This window comes from Carassius carassius, chromosome 16 (assembly GCF_963082965.1).
Source record: "Carassius carassius chromosome 16, fCarCar2.1, whole genome shotgun sequence".
NCBI lineage: Eukaryota > Metazoa > Chordata > Actinopteri > Cypriniformes > Cyprinidae > Carassius > Carassius carassius.
This window is the reverse complement of record NC_081770.1, coordinates 2,398,703-2,421,813: the sequence shown is the minus strand read 5'-3', so window position 1 is coordinate 2,421,813 and position 23,111 is coordinate 2,398,703. Positions and strand designations below refer to the sequence as shown.

General features: G+C 38.6%; 3 protein-coding genes across 3 annotated transcripts in view; 1 reads left to right on the top strand and 2 right to left on the bottom strand.

The window, feature by feature from the left end:
* Positions 1-5,098, bottom strand: part of LOC132159417 (guanylyl cyclase-activating protein 1-like) — a 97,064-nt gene extending 91,966 nt beyond the window's left edge. Inside the window, exons 1-4 of the mRNA XM_059568923.1 lie at positions 4,529-5,098; positions 744-893; positions 541-631; positions 334-457 (exon numbers count right to left, since the gene is read on the bottom strand). Of these exons, the coding sequence (XP_059424906.1) occupies positions 334-457; positions 541-631; positions 744-893; positions 4,529-4,726 (563 nt within the window). The 5' untranslated portion in view covers positions 4,727-5,098. The remainder of the gene's footprint in view (positions 1-333; positions 458-540; positions 632-743; positions 894-4,528) is intronic.
* A 5,364-nt stretch (positions 5,099-10,462) lies between these two features.
* LOC132159384 (uncharacterized protein C6orf132 homolog) lies at positions 10,463-17,960 on the top strand. Its single transcript, XM_059568885.1, has 5 exons — positions 10,463-10,682; positions 12,170-12,258; positions 14,463-14,550; positions 14,703-16,797; positions 17,401-17,960. The coding sequence occupies exons 1-5, from the start codon at positions 10,604-10,606 to the stop codon at positions 17,498-17,500; spliced, it is 2,451 nt and encodes an 816-aa protein (XP_059424868.1). The 5' UTR covers positions 10,463-10,603; the 3' UTR covers positions 17,501-17,960.
* Positions 17,961-18,383: 423 nt separating this feature from the next.
* On the bottom strand, positions 18,384-22,279 carry wdr77 (WD repeat domain 77). The gene is made up of 10 exons (XM_059568911.1): positions 22,098-22,279; positions 20,904-21,089; positions 20,630-20,771; positions 20,510-20,559; positions 20,114-20,184; positions 19,966-20,020; positions 19,783-19,854; positions 19,592-19,700; positions 19,374-19,442; positions 18,384-18,744 (listed from the first exon to the last, which is right to left on the bottom strand). Exons 1-10 carry the CDS (start codon positions 22,183-22,185, stop codon positions 18,621-18,623), a joined length of 966 nt encoding a protein of 321 aa, XP_059424894.1. The 5' UTR covers positions 22,186-22,279; the 3' UTR covers positions 18,384-18,620.
* Between the last annotated feature and the right edge of the window lie 832 nt (positions 22,280-23,111).

Here is a 23,111-nt window from a genome sequence, read left to right as displayed (position 1 = left end):
TATTTTGAAATGGGGAAAGTGTAATCTTACAATAACATAACAAATACTACAATACTTCATATCTATAATAATAATACTGAGTCATATTCAGATGGAGTTCTTACAGGACATCACAGCGCTGAAGAAAAGTGTTTCACAGGTTTGGTTGAAACCCTAGGTTTTAATATCACAAATGAACCATAAGCATAAGTGCACTTGAACGAAGCGTCTGCTCTAGTCTCAGTTATTGTGAGGCTGCTGAAATGCAGATGAACTCTATTAACAGTGTGAAGGTTTAAAGTTTAAAGAGTTGAGAAGCTCCTCATCTTCCTCTGGTTTGGCACCTGATCTCAGGCTGAGCCCATGTCTGTGTAGATGTTACTGACGATATGAGTCAGATCCAGACTCTGGGTCAACATCACCGACAGAACCTCGTCCGCCTGGATGCCCTCGATGAACTCATCCAGAGACAGCTCACCTAAACACACACACACATTTACATATGTAAATCACACCACATCATCTGCATATTTAAATAGCATACATAGATCGTCAGATTACCGTCTCCGTTAACATCAATCTTGTTAAACACCATGTTGGTCAGTTCTTCAGCGGAAAACTCCTGCTCTACTCCGTTAATGGCTTCAATGGCCTGCAGCAGAATAACAACAGATGAAAGCGAGTTGATTGTGTGTTTGTTCTGACGTCTTATAAGATGTTTTTCAGTACAGTATGTCACAGACAGCACTGAATTCTTCAGATACCTTGAAGATGAGTAGGAGCTCCTCGCGGTCGATGCAGCCGCTGCCATCCACGTCAAACAGTTTAAAGTACCAGCGCAGCTTCTGCTGAACTCCACCCTTCAGAACCAAACTCAGAGCTGCCACGTACTCCATGAAATCAATGCAGCCGTCCTGATGATGACATCATAACACATAACTAATTATGGTACTATGATTTAGTGATCACATCAAACTAAATATAAGTAAAGTGTCTTTCAAAGTTTGAGGCTCAAAATTACAACTAGATATAAAAGTTCATAAAGACAAACTTTAGGTTGGCTTGAGAAAGCCTAGCCTGAAAGTTTAAAGCAGTGATAAAAGCCTAAAGTTTGAAAATTCTGATAGGTTAGACAGATGTTAATAACATGTTTCTAGCGTGATTAGCATGCTTTTAACATGATTAGCCTATTACTAGCATATTGGTGACATGTATAACAATTTAGTAGCAGGTTGCTAACATGTTTCTAACATGATTAGCATGTTACTAGAATGTTGTTATCAAGATTAGCAAGTGATTAGCATGTTGTTAGCATGATAAGCATGCACCTAGCATGTTGCTAGCATGATTAACAAGTGACTAGCATGTTGCTAACATGATTATCAAATTACTAGCATGTCATTAGGATGTTTCTAGCATGATAAGGAAGAGACTAGCATGTCGCTAGCATGTTTCTAGTATGAACATCATGCCCCCTAGCATGTTTCTAGCATGATTAACAAGTGACTAGCATGTCACTAACATGATTATCAAATTACTAGCATGTAACTAGGATGTTTCTAGCATGATAATGAAGAGACTAGCATGTCACTAACATGTTTCTAGCATGAATATCATGCCCCCTAGCATGTCTCTAGCATGATTATCATGCCCCCTAGCATGTTGCTAGCATGATTATCAAGTGACTAGCATGTTTCTAGCATGCACCTAGCATGTTGCTAACATGATTATCAAGTGACTAGCATGTCACTAGCATGATTAGCAAATTACTAGCATGTCACTAGGATGTTTCTAGCATGATTAGGCAAAGACTAGCATGTTGCTAGCATGTTTCTATCACGATTGTCATGCCCCCTAGCATGTTGCTAGCATGATTATCAAGTGACTAGCATGTTTCTAGCATAATTATCATGCCCCCTAACATGCTGCTAGCATTATTATCAAGTGACTAGCATGTCACTAGCATGATTAGCAAATTACTAGCATGTCACTAGGAGGTTTCTAGCATGATTAGCAAATTACTAGCATGTCACTAGGAGGTTTCTAGCATGATTAGGAAGAGACTAGCATGTAACAAGAATTTTTTTTAACATGATTATCATGCCCCTAACATGTTGCTAGCATGATTAGCAAGTGACTAGCAGGTTTCTATAGCATTATTAACATGCACCTAGCATGTTTCTAACATGATTATCAATTACTAGCATGTCACTACAATTTTTTATAGCATGATTAGCAAGAAACTACCATGTTGTTAGCATGTTTATAGCATGATTAGCATTTCGCTAGCATGATTAGCAGATTAAGAGCATGTAATTAACATGATTAGCAAGTAACTAGCATGCCTCTAGCATGATTAGCTAAAATGTCAAAATATGGAAGAAATAATGTTCCATTGTTATTCAGTGTAACACAGATATTCATGTAAAAATTAAACAACAATTATTCTGATCTGCACTTATTTATATATGCAAAAGAATATGTAATCATACTAAACTTGTATTATATTCCAAATGATTAAAAACTTCTTGCTGACAAATGGGTAAAACCTAGTGGTTAGAAGAATAGTAGCAAAGATTGGCCAATATTGCAAATTACACTTAATTGGTTTGTAGGAGCTGCACGGAAATCTTTAAATAAAGAGTCATCCAATGATTCTTGTTCTTCCTGACAAGATTTGTGCGAATATCAACTACACTGAATGTTACAGTTAATGTCACTATACTGCTTCTACCATAGAATAGTCACCAAATGTGGATCATTCAGACTTTTAAAATTATAATTGTTTTGTCAAGATTAGAAAAAAAATGTGTTTATAAAATTTAGTAGTAAATTAATGGCCTAGAGGAATCAGGTCTTTTGGTATAAAGATGGGTTTTTATGTCACTATGAGCACTAACGCTGTAATTGATGACGCTAATAATCCAGGTAGTCTTGTATTTTTCATGGAAAGTGCCGTGACGTGAATGGAAGCCGCTGTAATCAGAAATAAAGTAGAGCAGTCACTGTATAAACTCTAGAGTTAACCAGATTACAGGATCTGCTGGGTCTTAGTGAAGATCTCTGACCTTCTGCATCACTGATGTTTGGCCTGAGTTTACTATATTAACACAGATCTCATTACCCATAATCCTCAGCTGAACTGAAGCAGAGGGAACGTTTGTTTATTTGTTTGTTTATGCGAGCTACCTCAGCTATATTCATGGGCGACAACAAGGTTAGTTAAATTAAAAACGTTTTTTTAATTTGATCCTAGATAAAATTATAATACTATATCTCGCTTTACTTCTATAAAAATCTTTCCATGAAAGTCAACAGAGAAACTAAGAGTTCTGACAGACTTTAAACTATCTTTCAAGCAGAAGGAACGTGAGGCGATTGCTGGATAAAGAGTTAATGAGTTCAGCCCTCATGGCTTTATATTTTTCAGTTTATTTATATCAAGTTAAGTTTTGTTCAGGGTGCGTTCAAGAATTAGGTTTGTACTATTAATTTCATGGGAACTGATTATGAACACAACTTTAACCTGATACAAATCCAAATTTTCCCTAACAATAACCTCTCTACAACAAAAGATGATATTTAAAAGAATCCTGGTAACCAAGCAAATGACGGTACCCATTGACCTCCATAGTATTTCTTCCACACTATGAAAGTCAGTGACTACCGTCAATCATTTAGTCACTAGCATTCTTCAACAAATCTTCCATTGTGTTGGTAACAAGCAGTTAACGGTAGCTATTGACTTCTGTAGCATGGAGAAAATACTGTGAAAGTCAATGGGTACCACCAACTGTTTGGTTAACGAACATTTAAAGGGATAGTGAAAATTATGTAATTTACTAATGTTGTTCCAAACCTGTTGAACACACAAAAAAATATATATTTTGAATCTTGTTGGTAGCCAAATATTTGACGGTACCCATTGACTTCCATAGTTGTTGTTTTTTTCCACACTATGAAAATCAATAACTACCGTCAATCAATTGGTTAATAGCATTCTTCAACAAATCTTCCATTGTGTTGGTAACAATCAGTTAACGGTATCTATAGCATGGTGAAAAATACTGTGGAAGTCAATGGGTACCATCAACTGTTTGGTTACCAAACATTTAAAGGCATAGTTCACCCAAAATTAAAATTCTGTCATTTGCGCATGTTGTTCCAAACTTGTTGAACAAACACAAAATAATATATATTTTTAATCACTTTGATAGCCAAATATTTGACAGTACCTATTGACTTCCATATTTTAATTTTTTTTCACACTATGCAAGTCGATGGCTGCCATCAGCCATTTGGATACAAGCATTATTCACTAAATCTTCCATTGTGTTGGCAACCAATCAGTTGACCCAAGCCTTTGACTTCTATAGCATGGAGAAAAATACTGTGGAAGTCAATGGGTACCGACATTCTTCAGAATATTTTCTTTTGTGCTGGTTTGAAACGACATGAGGGTGAGTAAATTGAGGATGAGGATGCACAAACATGCACAGATGTAGTAGTAACACTTAGTCAAACAGTAGCCAACAGCAGACTTTCTTACGTCGTTAATGTCGAAGGTCTTGAACATGGTCTTGACGTACTCGTTGGATGTTTCGGACAGATTCTTCAGGCCGAAGAACTTCTTGAACTCGTAGAAGGTGAGCTGACCGGACGGACACTCGGTCATGAACTTGCGGTACCACCAATGGGAGTGACATGCGCTCAGCTCCTTCACTGATATGCCAGAGGTGTTTCCCATGATGCCGCTGCAGCAGAGATCGGTCACCGCTTCCCCGCGCAGACACACACTGACACACAGGAATCAGCTCAGCCTGCAGGACAGGGCGAGGAGGAGGGTGTCCCGTCCAATTACCACTGACGTCACTCCCCGCTGTTCTTTTCCGCTCTGGAAATTACAGCGAATTACCTCCTGCTTACAGGGAATCCTAAATACAGTGTGTCAGCACGACCTGAGGTCACGACCTCTGACTGTCAGTCAAACATGATGCTCGAGCACAGCTGTGCGACTGTTATCTTCTCCAAACATGTTATGTGACGATCTAATAAAACACATTCTAATAGTTATGCTCAGCTGTAGGTATAGCCCTGTAGAGCTGAGTGAAGTGACACAGACAGCGTGTGGTAAGTGAACGCAGGTTTATTGTGCTCTGGACACACGCTGGCTCCTCCACTTCACCGGGTCGCAGGCCTGCAGGCCGTTGTGTTTGCGTCGGTGGTCAGTGCTCCAGGAGAAGCTGAAGCCACACGCCGGTTTCTGAGCCGTGTAGAAGGGTCTCAGAGAGTTTCGGCTGGTGTCTGGATGGGTTTGGAGACGCTCAGGAGGAGCGTTAGGAGGAGAAGCCACAGATCTGATGGAGTTGTGCATCTCCGCTGAAGCCTGGTCAGTCAATGAACACATGAGTGTCTCAGACACACATCAGAAATACTGAACGTGACCCAGGTTCTTACCCGAGTCCGCTGGGTTTCTGCTCTCGTCTGCTTCTTCATCGTATCAGCACAAGTACTCGTCTTCTGTCTGTCCGTCAGCCTCTGATCCCAGTTCAGTGCATGTGATGACATCACAGAGACGTCACCATGACGACACACTCATTCTAGAATCTCCACAATGGGCTAATGCAGACATTCCAGAAATAAGAATATTTCATTCGTTAACTTACAATGTCCAGTGAGTGTACACATTTAAATCATATTTTCAAACGTACTTGCTTAGTTTGACAAAATTACTGCTTGATTAAAAATAATAAAGTATAAATATTGCTTTTAAGTGATGTTTATCTTGTGAACAAGTGCATTTATTTCTAATGAATCTTTATTTGTAGCTAATGTTGCTATGGTAGAAAATTATATATATATATATATACACACACACACATACATATATTTATTTGTTTGATCACAATTATTGCCAGCGACTACTAAATTGTCCCTAGCAATGATTTTCATCAAACAAGTAAATATATGTGTATGTAATCACTGCTATTGTAATTTCGGCTGCATCTGAAATTAGGCTACATTAAGTTAAAGAATTGTTTCCTTTCAAGAAACCATTGCTTTGCAAAATGATTCACTCCAATTGGATCGCGAATTGCGAATCATTTGATTCAGATCGTGGATTCAAATCGCGCCTCGCGAATCGTTTCAGATCGGGGATTCAAATCGCGCGTCGCGAATCATTTCAGATCGGGGATTCAAACCGCGCATCGCGAATCATTTGATTCAGATCGGGGATTCAAACCGCGCGTCGCGAATCATTTGATTCAGATCACGGATTCAAACCGCGCGTCGCGAATCGTTTGATTCGGATCGGGGATTCAAACCGCGCGTCGCGAATCGTTTGATTCGGATCGGGAATTCAAACCGCGCGTCGCGAATCGTTTGACTCGGATCGGGGATTCAAACCGCGCGTCGCGAATCGTTTGACTCGGATCGGGGATTCAAACCGCGCGTCGCGAATCGTTTGACTCGGATCGGGGATTCAAACCGCGCGTCGCGAATCGTTTGATTCAGATGGGGGAGGTAGCGGGTTTGCGAATGATTTTGAGAATTGACTTGACTGATTCACGATCGGAACTCTGAAATGTTTCGTGATTTCTTATTCATATCAGAGCGGATCGGGATTCATTTGATTCAGACCGAGCTTAAGTACATGAATAATTTTTTTCTTCTTCTTTTATTATTAAAAAGTACAAAACATCAAAACATTAAGGCAGTACAGTTATAAAAACAAAAAGAGAAAGGAAAGTAAAAAGAAAACACAAATACAAATCCCTTAAGAAAAACATGGTTTAGTAAAAGTGTAGTAACAATGATCTTATTTATTTAATTTTGCATAACCACAGATTTACTACAGTTTAACCAAAAATCATTGTACAACTATGGTTAGTGTATTCAAACTATGGCTAATTTGTAGTCACCAGGTTAACAAAAAGAAAAACAGATAACTAAAAGTATACCTTGAGTTATAGTTTGATGTAGATCAACTCTTATTAAAGTACAGAGAGATTCAGAGCCAGATTCTGCTTTATGAATGTGAAATTTAACTATAGCATGAAACAAATGTAGTTATATTTTCCTATATTCAGTTTTGGTAGTCCAACAATCCAAAGAAAACATTCTTAAAACAGAAAGAAAAGTCGCATATATAAAAATGAGATTGGATGAAAATAAATCTGAGCAACAAGAGTTTCTTATATTCAGTTAAAAAAACATTCCTGAAGCTGGTTGTTTAAAAGCTTTTACGTTTTCTCAACGTTTTATTTCACACAGTGTAGCAACAAGTTTGATCAAAGAATAAATGTCTGTTGTCTGCTGTTACGTCCCCACCAATGCTAAACTAAACCTAGACCCTTGACGCAAGCCAGTCTTCAACAGAATAAAAAAAAATACTATGGAAGTCAATGGCTGCCGGCAATTGTCTGGTTCCCAACATTATTCAAAATATCTTCTTTAGTTTAGCAGAAGACTGAAACTCACGGGTTTGGACAACGTCCCTTTAATACAGCACCTCTAGTGTGTTTTTGAGGCCCGTGAGGCATCATGGGAAACATTGATTTATTTTATTATTTTTATTATGCCATACATCAAAAACAATACAACGAAAAACATTAAAATGAGAAGGAAAAAAGATTAATATGAAAACCATGCCAGAGGACAATAACAACATAAAAATATATATATATATATTTTGGGTGGTGTCACTTTATACAATCTGTTTACAATATTATAAGTTCGAATAGCTTTTTTACTTGTGCAATTACACAGAATCTTACAATACAGCTTTTAAAAGTTTGGTTGGGAGCCTGACCACTTCATTTTATGAATATGAAACTTCTCCATTAAAATTAACAATTGTATGAAATATTCTTCATCTTTGTCAACTCCATGATCACTGAAGTATATTATTACATCAAATCCACTCAACTGCAAAGAAACGTCCAATATTTGCTCAATAAAAAAACTCCATATCAATCCAAAATATTTTTGTACAATGTATTATTTTAAAAGAAACCTCTTTTACTTTATTAAATCTTTCTCATGTGATGCGTTTCTAAGAAGAAACTAAACTTTTTGAGGGATTGCATCCATTAAAACAAACCAGTAATCAAAATATAAAGTTTTATTTTATATAAGATATCTTTGTTGTGTCAAATATAGTAGCTCCTTGGTGAGAAATGATGTTTATAGGCCAGAGTCCATGCCATAAGAGCTTGTTTATGAGATTTTGCAAGCTTCTCCGGTATTTTTTCAATTGAATAATTGCACTTCAACAAAAATTTGAGATCACCCAATGTCTTGAGCAAAGAGTTGGGAAAGGAGTTCCAAATACTGTCTTTATTTTTTAAATATTGAATGAGCCTATTTATTTTTAATTCATTGTTTAACGTATCATAACTCAACACCTCTAGGAAACAGAACTGACTTATTCATATTCATTCTTAACCCTGATACTTCTGAACATTCTTTTATACAGTTCACTGCTTTAATGTTTTCATGCAAATCTTTCACAAATAAGGTAGTGTCATCGGCAAACTAACACGACTTAAATGTTCTCCCTAATGCAGCAATTCCTTGAAAATCTAATTTATTAATGTGAAGGGCCATTATTTGCGTTGCTAACAAAAACAAAATAGGTGAGATCGGACACCCGTGGCTTATTCCTCTACCAATATTAAATCTGCCAGAAGTCCCCCTTGCTAATTTTACAGAACTGCTACATCCTTCGTATAAGGTTTTGAGAGCAGTTTGAAAGTAACTACCAAAGCCAAAAAATTCAATTGCTCTGAATAAAAAATTGTGTTCTATGGTATCAAATGCCTTGTGAAAATCAATAAACAAAATAAAACTATCACCTAAAATATATTCATTGTAATCTACCATGTCTAGAATCAATCTAATATTATTACTAATGTGTCTTCCTTGAATAAATCCTGTCTGTTCCTCATCTATGATACTTTTTCATCCTTTTTTCAGTCTTTAGGCAAAAATTAGAGCTAATAATTTGGCATAATTATTTAATAGACCAATGGATCTCCAATTTTCTAAATAAAGAATATTTTTGTTTGGTTTTGGAATTACTGTAATAACACCTTCCCCTTTTTCAATGGATTCTATGAACACTGCTAGTAAAACGGGAGCTACATGGTCTTGAAAGATTTTATAAAACTCACTAACAAGCCCATCATTATCTTTAAGGTTCCCAATACATTCTAGAACTTCCTCCAATTTTAAATCATCATCACAACACAACTTGAAATCATCATCAATAACTTTGGCTTTATCTTTAGAAAGTTATTCAAATCAGAAGATACTAATTTAGAAGTATATATTTCCGTTTTTCCAAATTAAAAAAGATTTTGTGTTTTGTTTTCCCCCTGTTCCAACCATTTATATATCTTGATCTGATAAATGCACCCTCTGCTTTTTCTTTGTAAATTTTACCAAGTTGTTCTTGAAATCATGATACATCATCTAATAACTTTTTATTCAATTTCCAAAAACGCTCATGAATCACGTGAGACTCGTTCCTGAGAAACTCGAGCAGCATTCTGAACATTCTCAGATCACCATGACAACCAGAGGAACGGGACGGACGGGTTTGCGTTCTGTTGCCATGAGGACGGGGAGTGAAGGGACACGCCCCTCTCGCGCTCACTCTCTGCTGGGATTCACTCTCGTTCACAGCGACTCTCTCGAATCAGTGATTCACTGAATCATTTCATTCCTCAGCTTTTCAAAGCATCTGAAAGCATCATGAAGATATGTGAAACGCACGAGTGTCTGAGAATAGACTAGAATCCATTAATAAGTCACTTTTAATCCATCTAGAATTAACACGACCAATGTAAATTAACGTAATCATTTAAACGACCAATCATATAATTTATAAACACGAGTTGTCTATTTATTTTACATTAAACAAGTATCTAAATAGTATATTAAAATATTTATGATAACGGACTTAAAATCTAGGCCTAATACTAAATATTACATATTAAATAAATTATATAAATATTTCAATTTAACAAAACCGTTACATAACTTATATATAATCATAAATATTATAGTAAATATATTACAAGCATTAGCAATAACATGTTAATTATTGACGAAATGTAATTTATTATTTAGATATTACATGCTAAGTCAAATTATAGTGTATTAAACATGTAAACGTACGTTATTATATACATAGAGAGTACTAATTGTTATTATTTTTTAAATCAATAATATGTTCAAAAAATTCCTTTGAAAGTCTACAAAGCATAGTAATTACTTGAAGAACTTGTAGAAACATTAACAGTGTTAAATCTGATTCCTGAACGAGCCTCGAGTTCACCATGACAGCAAATATTTGGGTTTCATTCATCTTGATCGAGAGCAGAGTGAGTGATACACTGAGGGTGTGTGTGTGTGTGTGTGTGTGTGTGTGTGTGTTCACCTGTTCTGGGTGGGCGGGATCACGGGGCGGTTCAGGTGAGGGGCCATTTTCTTCTTCTCAAAGTTTCTCTGAATCAGTGACAGACTCGAGCTCACAGTCAGCTGCCGCGAAAACGCTGAAATCATGAGATCACGCTGATTTCAAATCACCGCGGATACAATCACCCTCCTCACAATCATGAAGAAAGGATCGCTCAATTTCCTGGGTCGGAAGAACCAGTCTCTATTCGACACCAATGTGGAGTTCAAGGACATGGGTAAGAGATTCGATCTCGTGTAGAGTTTAAATAGATAGAAAAGCAGTTTATTAAAGTGTTCTCCGCGCGACCTTTGCACCTGTCGTGGAGCGTGCACGCGCGCGCGTCACACGTCAACACGTTCTTAAAAGACAATAACCTTTAAAACAGACTCTGGATTAGTTTGTGTTTGAAATTGGGTGAATAACAACACCGTATTTATTTTCTGACAGAATAACCGCGAAAACCGTAAACAAATCCCTTTGTTTTTGATCCGGAGGTCCGTGACCTGACAAATGGGCGACGTGTCCGATTACACTGACAGAAAAACTTCGACTGTTTTTTTTTTTTTTTTTGGACATATATCATGTTAATGCAATGTTTCTTTAGACATATACCATTAAAGTACCATGTTTTCGTACATATACCATTATAGTATCATGCTTATTTTTGGTCATGTAAATTGATTATATACTGGTTTTTGGATATGTATAGTACTGATACCATGTTTTTACCATTATATTTTGGACATGTACTGTTGTACAAAGTTTTTGGACTTTTACTTTGGGACCACAGTGGTTCTGCGTATATAAAACAATGGTAATACCATATTTTAGTTACAAAAAGGATACTACATTTGTATTTTGGACGTGTAGCACTGTGTTGCCAATTTTTTTGACTTGTACCATGTTACTACTGTGATTTTGGATGTATGGGAACTATGTTTTTATACTTACAAAAATGGCACTACCATTGTATTTTGGACATGTACCACTGGTAGTCATGTAAATTAATTCTAGTACCAAATGTATATCTCAAAGTAACGTAGTATTGCTAATATTTTGTAATTAACATATGAAACACACTTTCATTTTTCTGAAACTCCGTCTCAAAGTACAAACTAATAAATGCATTTTTAATCCTTCATTCTTTGTCTGATTGTGAGGGAAGATCAGATACTTTAAAAACACAGTGACGTCTGCGGACAGTCATAATTCAGGTCAAACTTCCTGTTTGTAATGATTGACGACAATGAGGGCTGCAAATCTCTGGTAATTACATCATTAACACGTTTAAAGTTGTTAATGTGCAAACATAGATTACCAAGCACAGGTTAGTGTGGATAGATCATGTACTTGGAACACGAAAGTCGCAGGTTCGAATCCTGATGCACGTGACTCTTACTGGACTCTAAAACGAATGCAATTAGATTAGATACAGAACATCAAACAGGAAGTGAACTTCCAGTGTTCATTTTTATTTATTTTATACTAATAAAAGTAGAAGTTTATGTTTAGTCTAAGTTATCATTGGCTTTTCAAGAATGTGTGATGTGACGAACCAGACACTGACCTTTGACCTGTCAAGAAGACATTACGATGCATATGAACCTGTTGTTCTGTGGTTTTGCTGGTCACATGGTCTTGAGAAGCGACTTTGAGCCAAACAGCTGCAAGTTTTAACCATGTTAACTTATAGGTAAATAACATGTCTGTGTTTTTTCTCAGATCAAGTGGAGCTGGTGTTGGACTCAGCTGCCATCCCCGAGTCTGGAACCGCTAAAGTGCGCTCGCGTCCGACTGTCAAACACTTCACGGTACATCCATAATACCACCATCGTACTTTCTCCTTGAAAACATTATTATTAATATTTGTATTATTTGGGTCACTTACAAAACCATTTTTAGACATGTTCTGTGATAATACCATGGGCTCCAAGGTTCTTCCAAAATACATCTACAATACAAAAATGCTTTTACTATTGCAAATTTCCAAATAAACAGACTGAAACCTTTGTACATGTCTAAAAAACAGATTAAGACCATAGTGCATGTCCAAAAGATATTGTAAAACCATGGTACACCTTTGTAAATGAACAACGTACCAGAGAATGTTTTTGTAAACAAGTTTTTAATGTTGAGGTCACTAAAATGATATGGTTTTATTATGTTTTTATGACATGTGCCATAAAAATACTGTATTTTTGCACTAAGGTATTATGTTGTTTTTGTACATGTAGGCTTATAGTAGTAGTTCCATCTTTTTAGCAGTATACTATGGTAATACTGTGGTATTTTTAAGTACCTTGGAGTACCATGTAAATAACATGGTATATGAAAATGTTAATCAAATATACTGCCAGTTTAAATTACGACACACAGTCTGAATGTGTTTTGGTGTGCCCTGTACGTTTTGCATGTAATTGTTTCACTGATAATAGAAGTCTTGAGAGAAATATGCTGAAATCGTCCTGTGCACACATTGCTAAAGACACACCTTCAGCTTCAGGACAAACACACCCTCAGCATGTAAACACACTTTCACTCTGACAGAACAAAGTGCGCGCGCGCACACACACACATCATCAGTTTTGTTTTTGTATCACCCTGGTGATGCCCACATCACAGCAAACACAATCACACTGTGTCAGTAATTTACAGTCTTAGCGTGTTCAGACCAGAGCAACTCACTTGTTCACCTCATGAGATCAGGATCCTGATGATTCAGATGTTCCTATGGTTTTTCCGTGCTGAAAATAGACGGTGTGCACATGTGGGTTTGTTCTGACCAAGTTATCCAAAACTGCAGGTGCTGTTTTGAATACACGTTTGGTTGTGTACAGAAGAGATCAGGCAGACATACACATCCCGTGGCATTAACCATGTGCTACTATTATCATGGCTCATACTTGGGGTTAGTATTAAACTTCTAGGGTTAGGGTTGCAGATGGTTGATTTTCACCTTCTGGACAATCAAACAAGTTAAAAAAACTCTCTACATGGGCTCTTTTGACTTTTAGTCAACTATGCAGCCACTGCAGAGATTTTTGCATGAGAAAACACCACTCCCATTTTCATGCAAGTCTTTCTGGATAAAAGCATCTAGCAAACGTGTGAATGTAGACTGTAAAAAATAAACTGTACCACTAATCATAAAACACAACTTTCATGATGTTAAGCGCCGATATAGCGGCATTGCGTTTCGGGTGTCCTGAGTTCGAATCCCGCCTTTGAATACCTTTCCCAAACCCACGGTCCTCTCTCTCCCACTTAGCTTCCTGTCTGCTCTCCACTGTCATATCATTATAAATCACAATGTTTAGATACAGTTTTAGGTCACTGTAGAGTTTTGTTTTTCACTTATGAGGACGTCCACACCTGAAGGTTTGATCAGGTTGTGTTTTTTTATGGAGATAACTCTATAAAAACCGCAAAACCTGAAACACAAACACTAGTTTAAGTGGTGTGTCCTCTTTTGCATTTCAAAGAACTGAAATGACAAGAATGAAAGACAAGCTAAATCCACCTTAAGTTGTCTATAATACTTTTATCAGACACAGGCTTTGCTCTGTTTGTTTTACGAAATGACATTCGGTGCATTTGTTTTAGCAACCTGAAGGTTCCTGGAAAACTCCCGTAATGTCTCATTCACATTATGGGGTGTTGCTGAGGAGTGTCCAAAACCTGATTTACAGAGACACATCTCTGGAACATTACCTCACCCTATTCTTCCCATGTGCGATTATGAAATCGGGACAGGTCCTGCAGTTTCTCAACAGTTTAAGCATGTCTCAGAGAGAGAAAGAAGTGGAAATAAAAAGCCAAGTCGAGAGAAAGTATCCACGTCATTGAACGTCATAAGCTCTGTGAATAATTCAGGGAAACTGGTTGGTTAAGTGCCTAGAAATTTAAACTGTGACTCAGTGGCTTCTACAATACAAGGCGTGTTATTGGTGTAGACTCCTTTACCTTCTAACAGTTTCCTTTAATCAGCTGACGAATGCTTCTCTTTAAATCCTAGTCGTCTGAGAGTGTGCAAGGGTTTGCAGTTCCAACACCCAAGGTACCAGTTCTTCCGCCATTCAACGAGCCCAATATAAATGGTACAGGTGAGTTCACAACACAACTGGCTGGGAATAGTTAACTTTGTGTCTTTCATCAGGGAACACTAGAACGTAAACATGGGAGCCAGTAAATAATGTTTTCAACATGCAGAGGTGTTATAATGAACCTGTGGTTGACGTTCATGTTGTCTTTGTAGGAAGCACCACAAACCTCCACAATGGAAGGATGCTTTCCGTCCCTGACCTCCTCCAGGGGGAAATATTTATTCCGCCTCCACCTGGCTCCGCCCCTCCACCACCTCCTTCTTTTTCAGCCCCGCCACCTCCATCATTCATCCCTCCCTCACCAAAGTTCCCTGCCAAAATGGACCCTTCTTTAGACCGTGCAAGCCTGCATCCCCCTCCAATGGCACCCCCAAAACCACCATCACTTACCAGTTCTGATTACAGTGCAGATTTAGACTTGGCCTCCCTCAAACCTCCTCCAATGCCTCCTCCAAAACCTCCATCGGAAACAACCAGCTTCAGAGGTTCTCTCTCTAGCCTTGATGTTCCAGATATCCCAGATTGCCCCAAGTTCACCCCACCTCCACCCCCGACAAAAGCCTCACCTGTTCTTTCAAAAGCTCCAAAAACAGCACCTCCAAAACCCATCCGAATGTCTTCCATACCAAACCTGGACATCGTGTCCCAAACTCCTGTGCCATCTGTTGCTTCTAACCCAACACCATCTAGCTTCAATCCCCAGAACACAGCCAAACTCTACACTGTGCAGAAGAGCACACTACTTGGCGGGCAGACAGAAAGGGAAAAAAAGACCCAGTCCATCCTGCTGCTGGAAGATTCTGCTGGAAACACGGTTGGTGTTGTCAATGGGAACACTGGAAAAAATCCTGGATCTTTCCAATCTGAGGTGCCACCAACCAAACCAGCCCGTAGGAACAGCTCCGCCTCTCATCTACTGGATGACCAGCCAGACATGGCACAAGCACCAAGTGAACCAGCCAAGGTAGAGCCCAAAATAAACCCGGAGCCAGTACGGGCACAGAACATTCCCACTGAGGTACCAGCACCAATCTCGCCCAAAATAGAGAAAACGATACCTGATGCTAAGCAGGTTGCGTCCCCAGGCAGGCCTCGCAAGTACAGCCCCATTTTGAACCATCGACATCTCAACACACGGGGCGCAGATGGCTCACTAAAGAAAGAGACCTCAACTTCACCTTTGGCTTTGCTGATGGCTGCAAAGGAAAGAGATAAGCAGAGAACTGCTCTATCACAACAGAACAGTAACTCAACAGAGCCAGTCAGTTCGGTGATCCAACCTAGTGAAGAAAAACCAAACTCTTTCACCGTCATTCCTCGAAACCCAACACCAAACAGTCCTAATGCACAATTAAAGTCCACCACAAACACGCAACCCCTCAGCTCGCTATCAACCAAAGTCGACCTTCCAGATATATCCTACTCGAAGCCAGAGGTAAGATCAACCCCTCTACGAAGCCCAATGAGCAGCTCTGTTAGTGGTCTGGATGTCCCTGTTAGAGGTGTGGAAATTGGAGAAGACTTGGTCTTCATTCCACCGCCTCCTGAATTTGCCAACTCTGACTCTGAAGAGGAACCTCCAGTTCCCCCACCAAGTCACCGCGCTCCTGCTCCACCTTTGAAAAGTGCCCCTCCACCTGCGAAAACCTTCTTACCTCCTACTATTACCAGCATCCACCCTCCAAGTCACCCCCCTCCTGCTACCCCTGTAATACCTGCCCATACACCTTCTAAATCCTTACCTACTCCAATCATAAATGGTCCCTTGCCAAGCCAACATTCTCTTACTCCTCCACCTGCCAAAGCCTCCCTACCTCCGACCCCACCTCCTGTCAACACTGGGCCCCTCACTTTGCCCAAACCTAAACCTCCCAAGGCCCCAGGACCTCCCCCAAATATCCAGCCCCAATCCAAAACAACTTTTCAAATGAAACCCGCTCAACCCCCTGCACAAGTGCCTCCATCCGTCTCCGCTAGCCAAGCAACACTTCTCAGCATCCTGCAGAAGAAGATGCTAGAGATGGACCCCAAGTTCTCGGCTGTCAAAGAGGTGGAGGTCAATGGAGATGACTGGAACTCTCCACTGTCCGATGACGAGGCCACGTCGCCCCTTGCCACATACAATCCTATGACAAACCGGAGTCCCACCCTGCCGACGCAAACACGTGGAGTGGACATGAAGGAGCTGGAAACCAAAGCAGCCAAAAAAGCTCAAAATTTGGCAACTTCGGCTAAAACCCAGAACAGGTAAACTAGAAGTTAACACTAGTGACATGGTTAAAGTCAACATGAAATGATATTCACTATCTGTTGAACTTCTGCAAAGTGCATGCTTCGATTGAAACATGGCATTAATTAATACATCTCGATACAAATGCGAAACATTACGATGCAATTACAAGAAATAGTGGTAACTACCTATTCATTTCGCTTTTACTTTGAGACGGAAACAAGATTCCATAAAAGACTTGGTGACATCAGATTATGTACAGAACAATTACATTACTTTCTTTGGAAAAAATGCACACAATTACACATGACTGTCATCACAGGCAACGCCTCCGTTATTGCACATAGCTGAAATGAATCACCAGGAAGATAAATAAAAACTGGAACACCACTCAACAGTCGTTTCCATGACATTTATTATTTACAACGCATACGAAACTGCTTAAGTTGATGTATTTAGAAACTTAAACACAACAACATGCAGCATACATCAACCTACTGGGTTTTGATCCAGTCTATGTAATATAAAAGATTTACTGGTTTAAGTAGTATCAAAATGTAGTTATTTTAGGTTCTAGGACTTAGTATTTCACAATAATTAGACTTTTCTTTATCTTTCAGTAATAACCCATCAACCAAACAGCAGTTTGGAATGTCTTTCACCGTGAGACCTGGAGCCAAACAACCAATAACGCCCGTCATCAAAGACGGTTCGTCCTGATCCAGACAACATTCCAGAGGCGTGCCTGACCTGTACATATGCACCTACTTGACCGACATTTAACGTTTTGCACCCAGTCTGGAGCTTTATTTCTGCTGTTGCTGAAGTATTACTCTATTAACTTTCTACCTGGATGTTTCTTCAACTGTCAGTATATTCAGGTTTTACCGAACTCTTATGACCACAGCTTCATCACGGACTTTCTAGAGCTACTAAGATTGATCAATGGAGCAACTGTGCCTGTATATAATAGACTATCTACACAGAAACTCATTTTAATGTCAAACCTTTTCATTCAATTCAGTTGTTTAATCCAATTTCTAATCGATGTTTTTAATCGTTAATGTACAATATTAATCTATAGCTCTCGATATGAGAGCTTCTTTTAGTGGTGCTGGATTTTTATTCCAGGTCAAAACATGACGATGATGTATTTTTACGAATTTATGAAAAAGTATACATAAAAGCCTTAACATTTTATCAAAATGCTGTTATAAATGGTTGCGAAGCCTTGAACACATTACTGATGGTTCTTCTTAACGAAGAAAAATGCAATGCTTTTGCTGCTTTCATAGTTTTTTTTAATCGTAAGCAAGAATCAAAAGAAGGAATAATGCAAACTTTGAATATACTGGTTGAAAGTGTCTTTGAAGAAATAAGCTAGCATCTGCTACAAACACGTTTTTCTGGAAGTCTCACACATCCCCATAGGTTTAATTGTGTGATATATGTCAATAATGCAATAGGTCAATAATTGTGCTTTATTAATCTGCAAACGTGTTTGTATGACAATTGTTGTTTTGGATATTAAACCCTTTGTTACCCTTAAAGAAAGAATATAGCCGCAATACAGTGTAATAAAAAATATGCGAGAGCATAAATATACAGATGACAGAAACTTTATTAAACAGTGAAACCTGTGCAACGTGTGAAATATGTTGTTTCTGTGAGAAGAGAACAGCATTCATGCCCATTTCTGTTATTAAAAAGTACATTTTCTGCATGTTCTGAATTTTAATCCTACGCTGGTTATGTATTTAACTCATGAATCATTATTTGATGGGGATGGAAGAACAGAAATGGGGATGAATTGGAGGTTGACGTGGTTTCCCATGATGCTCTAGGCCACAGTGATGCTGTGGTGCAGCACCTGATGGTCCCAGCCCACAGTGGTCAAGACGTTCGAGCCGCCCGGCACCCAACACACACCGCGCACGAAATCCTGGTGCCGCCGGTCCCTGAAACTAAACACGGACCACACGACAGACTCAGATCAGAGCTCTGAGATATAAATGCTCTTAAACCTCAATGTTAAGGTGCTTAAAATCATTTTGCGACTAGGTTTAAATACTAATCAAATAAAAAAAAAAAAAAGTTTTAGATAAAAAGATACACACAAATCTTATATTTTGTAATAATTTTTAACCATTTCATTACACCGTAGGCACATTTATACATGTATGTTTTAAACAATATAAATCTAAACTTCTAATTTAATATTTTTAATACATTGAATCTAATTATTAACTATAAATACACACACCCATATATATATATATATATATATATATACACACAATTTTTTTTATAAACTAATAACATGTATACTTCATTTTTTTTTGACCATTAAATATGTATTGTTTATAATTAAACATTTTATCAATAGTTAATCAAATAGTATTAAATACATATTATATTTAATATGGGTGTGTTTATTGAATTGTTTGCAATTATATATATATATATATATATATATATAGAAATATTTAACTGTTTAATGATTGTCAGTTTTATGCAGTTGTGTGGATTTCCCGCGTTCTGATTGGCTGGTGCCGGACAGCCAATGAGGAGAGAGGCTTGTGTCAATACTCACATTTCTCTGAGCTCTGCAGTAACCACGGCAACGGAGCAGTCATCACTGATAGAGGCCAGCAGGGGTGAACTGCAGGTGACAGCCCATAATAATCACCAATCATTATCCGGCTCAACAGGTACTTTACAATACAGCATGCTTTACACTCCGGCGTACTTTACAATATGGCAAACTTGCTGATTCAGTCGTTCAAACTATCGCAGTATTTTCTTCCGTACCTGTCGGAGGAGAACGTCAGTCTGGAGACACGGCGGCTGTGAGCGTTTATCGTCTGAGCGCCGTCTGACGTCTGCAGATCCCTCAGAGTCACTCGACCCAGTTCATCACCTGACACACACACACACACACAAGTCAACATCAGCAGAGCATCATGGGACAGAGCAGTGCATCATGGGAAATGAAGCCGTACCGTATGCGATAGTGCTGCTCTGATGAGGGTGCCAGGCCACGGCCGTGGGGCAGCAGCTGGGAGACACCACGTCTAAACGAGATGGACAGGAAGTTAGGGCTCTCCTGACAGGAAGTGACGGAGTGCTCAGATGGATCTCACTTTGAGTTAATTATACTGTGGTGTGTGTGTGTGCGTGTGTACCGAGGCGAGAGGCGGGTTTGGGTTTCCGTCGGTCCCACAGCAGAAGCCGTCCGTCCTGCAGGAGAGAGTGTCTGTTACACTCAAACACACTTGTGTGCGTCTCTGTCTGTGTGTGTCTCTGTGTCTGTGTGTGTGTGTGGGCACTGACCTGAGCACATGACAGGAAGAGAGACTCATCGACAGGAGAACACGACACACTGCTGACCGGCTGAGAGTGAGCTGGAACACACACAAACACAAGATAGCAACAGATTTACTTTTTCAGACACTCAGAATCCTAAAAGTTAGATTTGTAACTTTCATTAATTGCAAAACGTGAATAACAATTAACAAAAATGATTTAGAAAAATTTACATACAACTGCAATACATAATCAAATATATTATTTATTATTGGCATCTATTCAAAATCTATAAAAAATAACACAGATTCACAGCCAAGAATCAAAGCAAGACCTAGAGAACACATATATGACCATACTGCATCTGATAACTGGAGTCTGTGGGTTATTAACGGGCAGTGACATCACTTCCTGTCTGCTCACCGTTATAGGAGCTGGTGACGGTCTCCTGGGTCAGATCCCAGACTTTGATCCTGAAACGAGACGAGAGACAGACTGAGATCATGACGAAGCTCTCACAGACTCACAGCGCCACCCACTGACCTGCAGTCCACACTACAGCTGACGGCGTGACGCCCGCCGGCGCCCACACTCACACCCGTCACCACGTCATCGTGCTCCAGACGAGAGAAGCGGTTCATCAGCAGCCGCTCGTCCTCCGCCAGCTCCCACAGCTCCACCGAACCTGACAACAACACACATATCAGACAACACCTTCAAAACATGACTCGGAGACACAGAAACACCACGGTAGGATGAAACCTTGGTCCATGGTTGAGCCCTAAACACTCACTTTAGTTGAGTGTTAACTTGTTACCTGCGTCTGAGGCGAGCAGCAGTGAGCGGTCCGTGATCCACCGGGCGTCTGTGACTCCTGCTTCAGTCTGGACCCCCGCCTTACAGAAGCCCTCGCTGGGGGCCAGTTTGGGGTCACTGTACACCCACAGAGAGCCCTGCCAGCAGCGGCCCGACAGACTGGACGCGGCCAGCAGCAGAGTGCCATCTACAACACACAACAACAATTACCACTGCGTCCACAAACACAGGACGACAGTATAAATACAGACGGGTTCACTGCGGACACATCGTAATAACGAGATGTTATGATCGATACAATGACATGTTTACTTGTTATGTTACATCTCATTACTGCAAGAAAAGATGGGGTTTTAACGAGAAAAATGTCATTATAAAGACATAACATCTCATTATTATGAGAAAAGATAACGTTTAACGAGAAAAAAATGTCATTTTACCGACAAAGTCTCATTATTACAAGAATAAATGTTGTTTTGACAGGGAAAAGACCTCATTTTAATGACATCTCGAAATTATGATATAAGTTTTCATTTTAAAGGCAACATCTCGTTATTTTAGAGAAAATATGCTGCGTTAAAGAGAAAATAAGTCTTTTTAAAGACATATAATCTCGTTATTAAGAAAATAAATGTTGTTCCAAGGAGAAAAGTAATTTTAAAGACATAACATGTCACTATTATGAGAAAAGACAACGTTTTAACAAGAAAATGAGTCATTTTAAAGACAACATTTCATTATTACAAGAATAAATGTTGTTTTAACAGAGAAAATATGTTATTTTAACGACATATCTCGTTATTAAGAGAAAAGATGGCGTGTTAACAAGAAAAACATGTCATTTTAACGACATAATAATAATACACTATCATATTTTTGCGCTCATACATCATTAACCTGATTTTATACATTTTATTCCACAAAAACGTGGTCTGTTGACAGTATTTTAAACCTTGATGACGAATTTCTGTTTTTGAAATGTTTGCATATTAAAAGCCTCGTTTGCATGTTTACACATTGCATTTAGGAAACCGTTCTTAATGTTAGTCATCTGGTTAAACATGTTGATGTCTATTAATTCTTTTCTCCTCGGTTTATGTCATAGACTGTATAAAAACAGGTTTATCTGTGATGTGCTGCTATCGAGTGTGTGACGCGCACGTGTGTGTATCGTGATGTAACGGTTTATTCTGACCTGCTCTGTAGTCCACGGCGTCCAGGTGTCTCTCCATACACGCCGGAGCACTCACGGGGATATTCCAGCAGTTCTCTTTAATCATCATCAATAATTATTAATATCACACTCAACGACAGTGAACTCACTCCTGCAATGAATGAAAGAGACACGCGCGAGTGCGGCACTTCCGCTTCCGGCGCCGAACACGCTTCAAAATAAAATCCGAAGGCGCTTCAAAATAAGAGCTGCAAATTTAAATACAGTTGTTTATTCTGCGATATTATAGATATACGATATAGATTACGATATGTAACTATTATCTTATTGATTATGATAAAAATACAATTATTCAGTATGCAAATTCGCTCGTTCTTTCGTAGATAAGAATATGTTTATATAATATAATTATAAATACTCCCATCTTTCTCGTCTAGGTGTCGCGCTAGCTCCGTCTTTACATTCAATGCATCGTTCTGACAGGAAAAAGTAAAAAAAAAAAAAAAAGAGAGAGGGGAAATCTTTTAGTGCTTTGTGTTCTCCCACAAAAAAAATTGCGTTCCCGCGAAAAACGAAGCGTTCGCTTGAAAGGAAACTTAAAACTGATAATAATTAATCATAAGAAGACAAATGAAATGAAGTAGGAGAAAATCTATATTTCAATGTTCTCAAAATAATAATTATATATATAAATATACTGTAAATTCATATAATTCTATAATGCATTTTTACACTGAATTATTTCAATTGTAACACATTAGACACAGACACTGTCAATAAAATTAACTTTCATAAAACAGTAAAATAACAACTTGTCTTGCTTAATACTAAACGAAAACGTGATAAATGTACATTATGTTCTGTTAAACTTTTCTAAGTCCTTTATTAGTTTGAAAATAAATACATAAAGTAAATAAAACATAATGCAATCACCTGAATCTGAAAATGACAATAAAACAGTAAGTCATTGTGCGTCTCTAAACACAAACCACTGAGGCAGAGTTTCTACACATGTGTGTATCACAGATGCTGCTG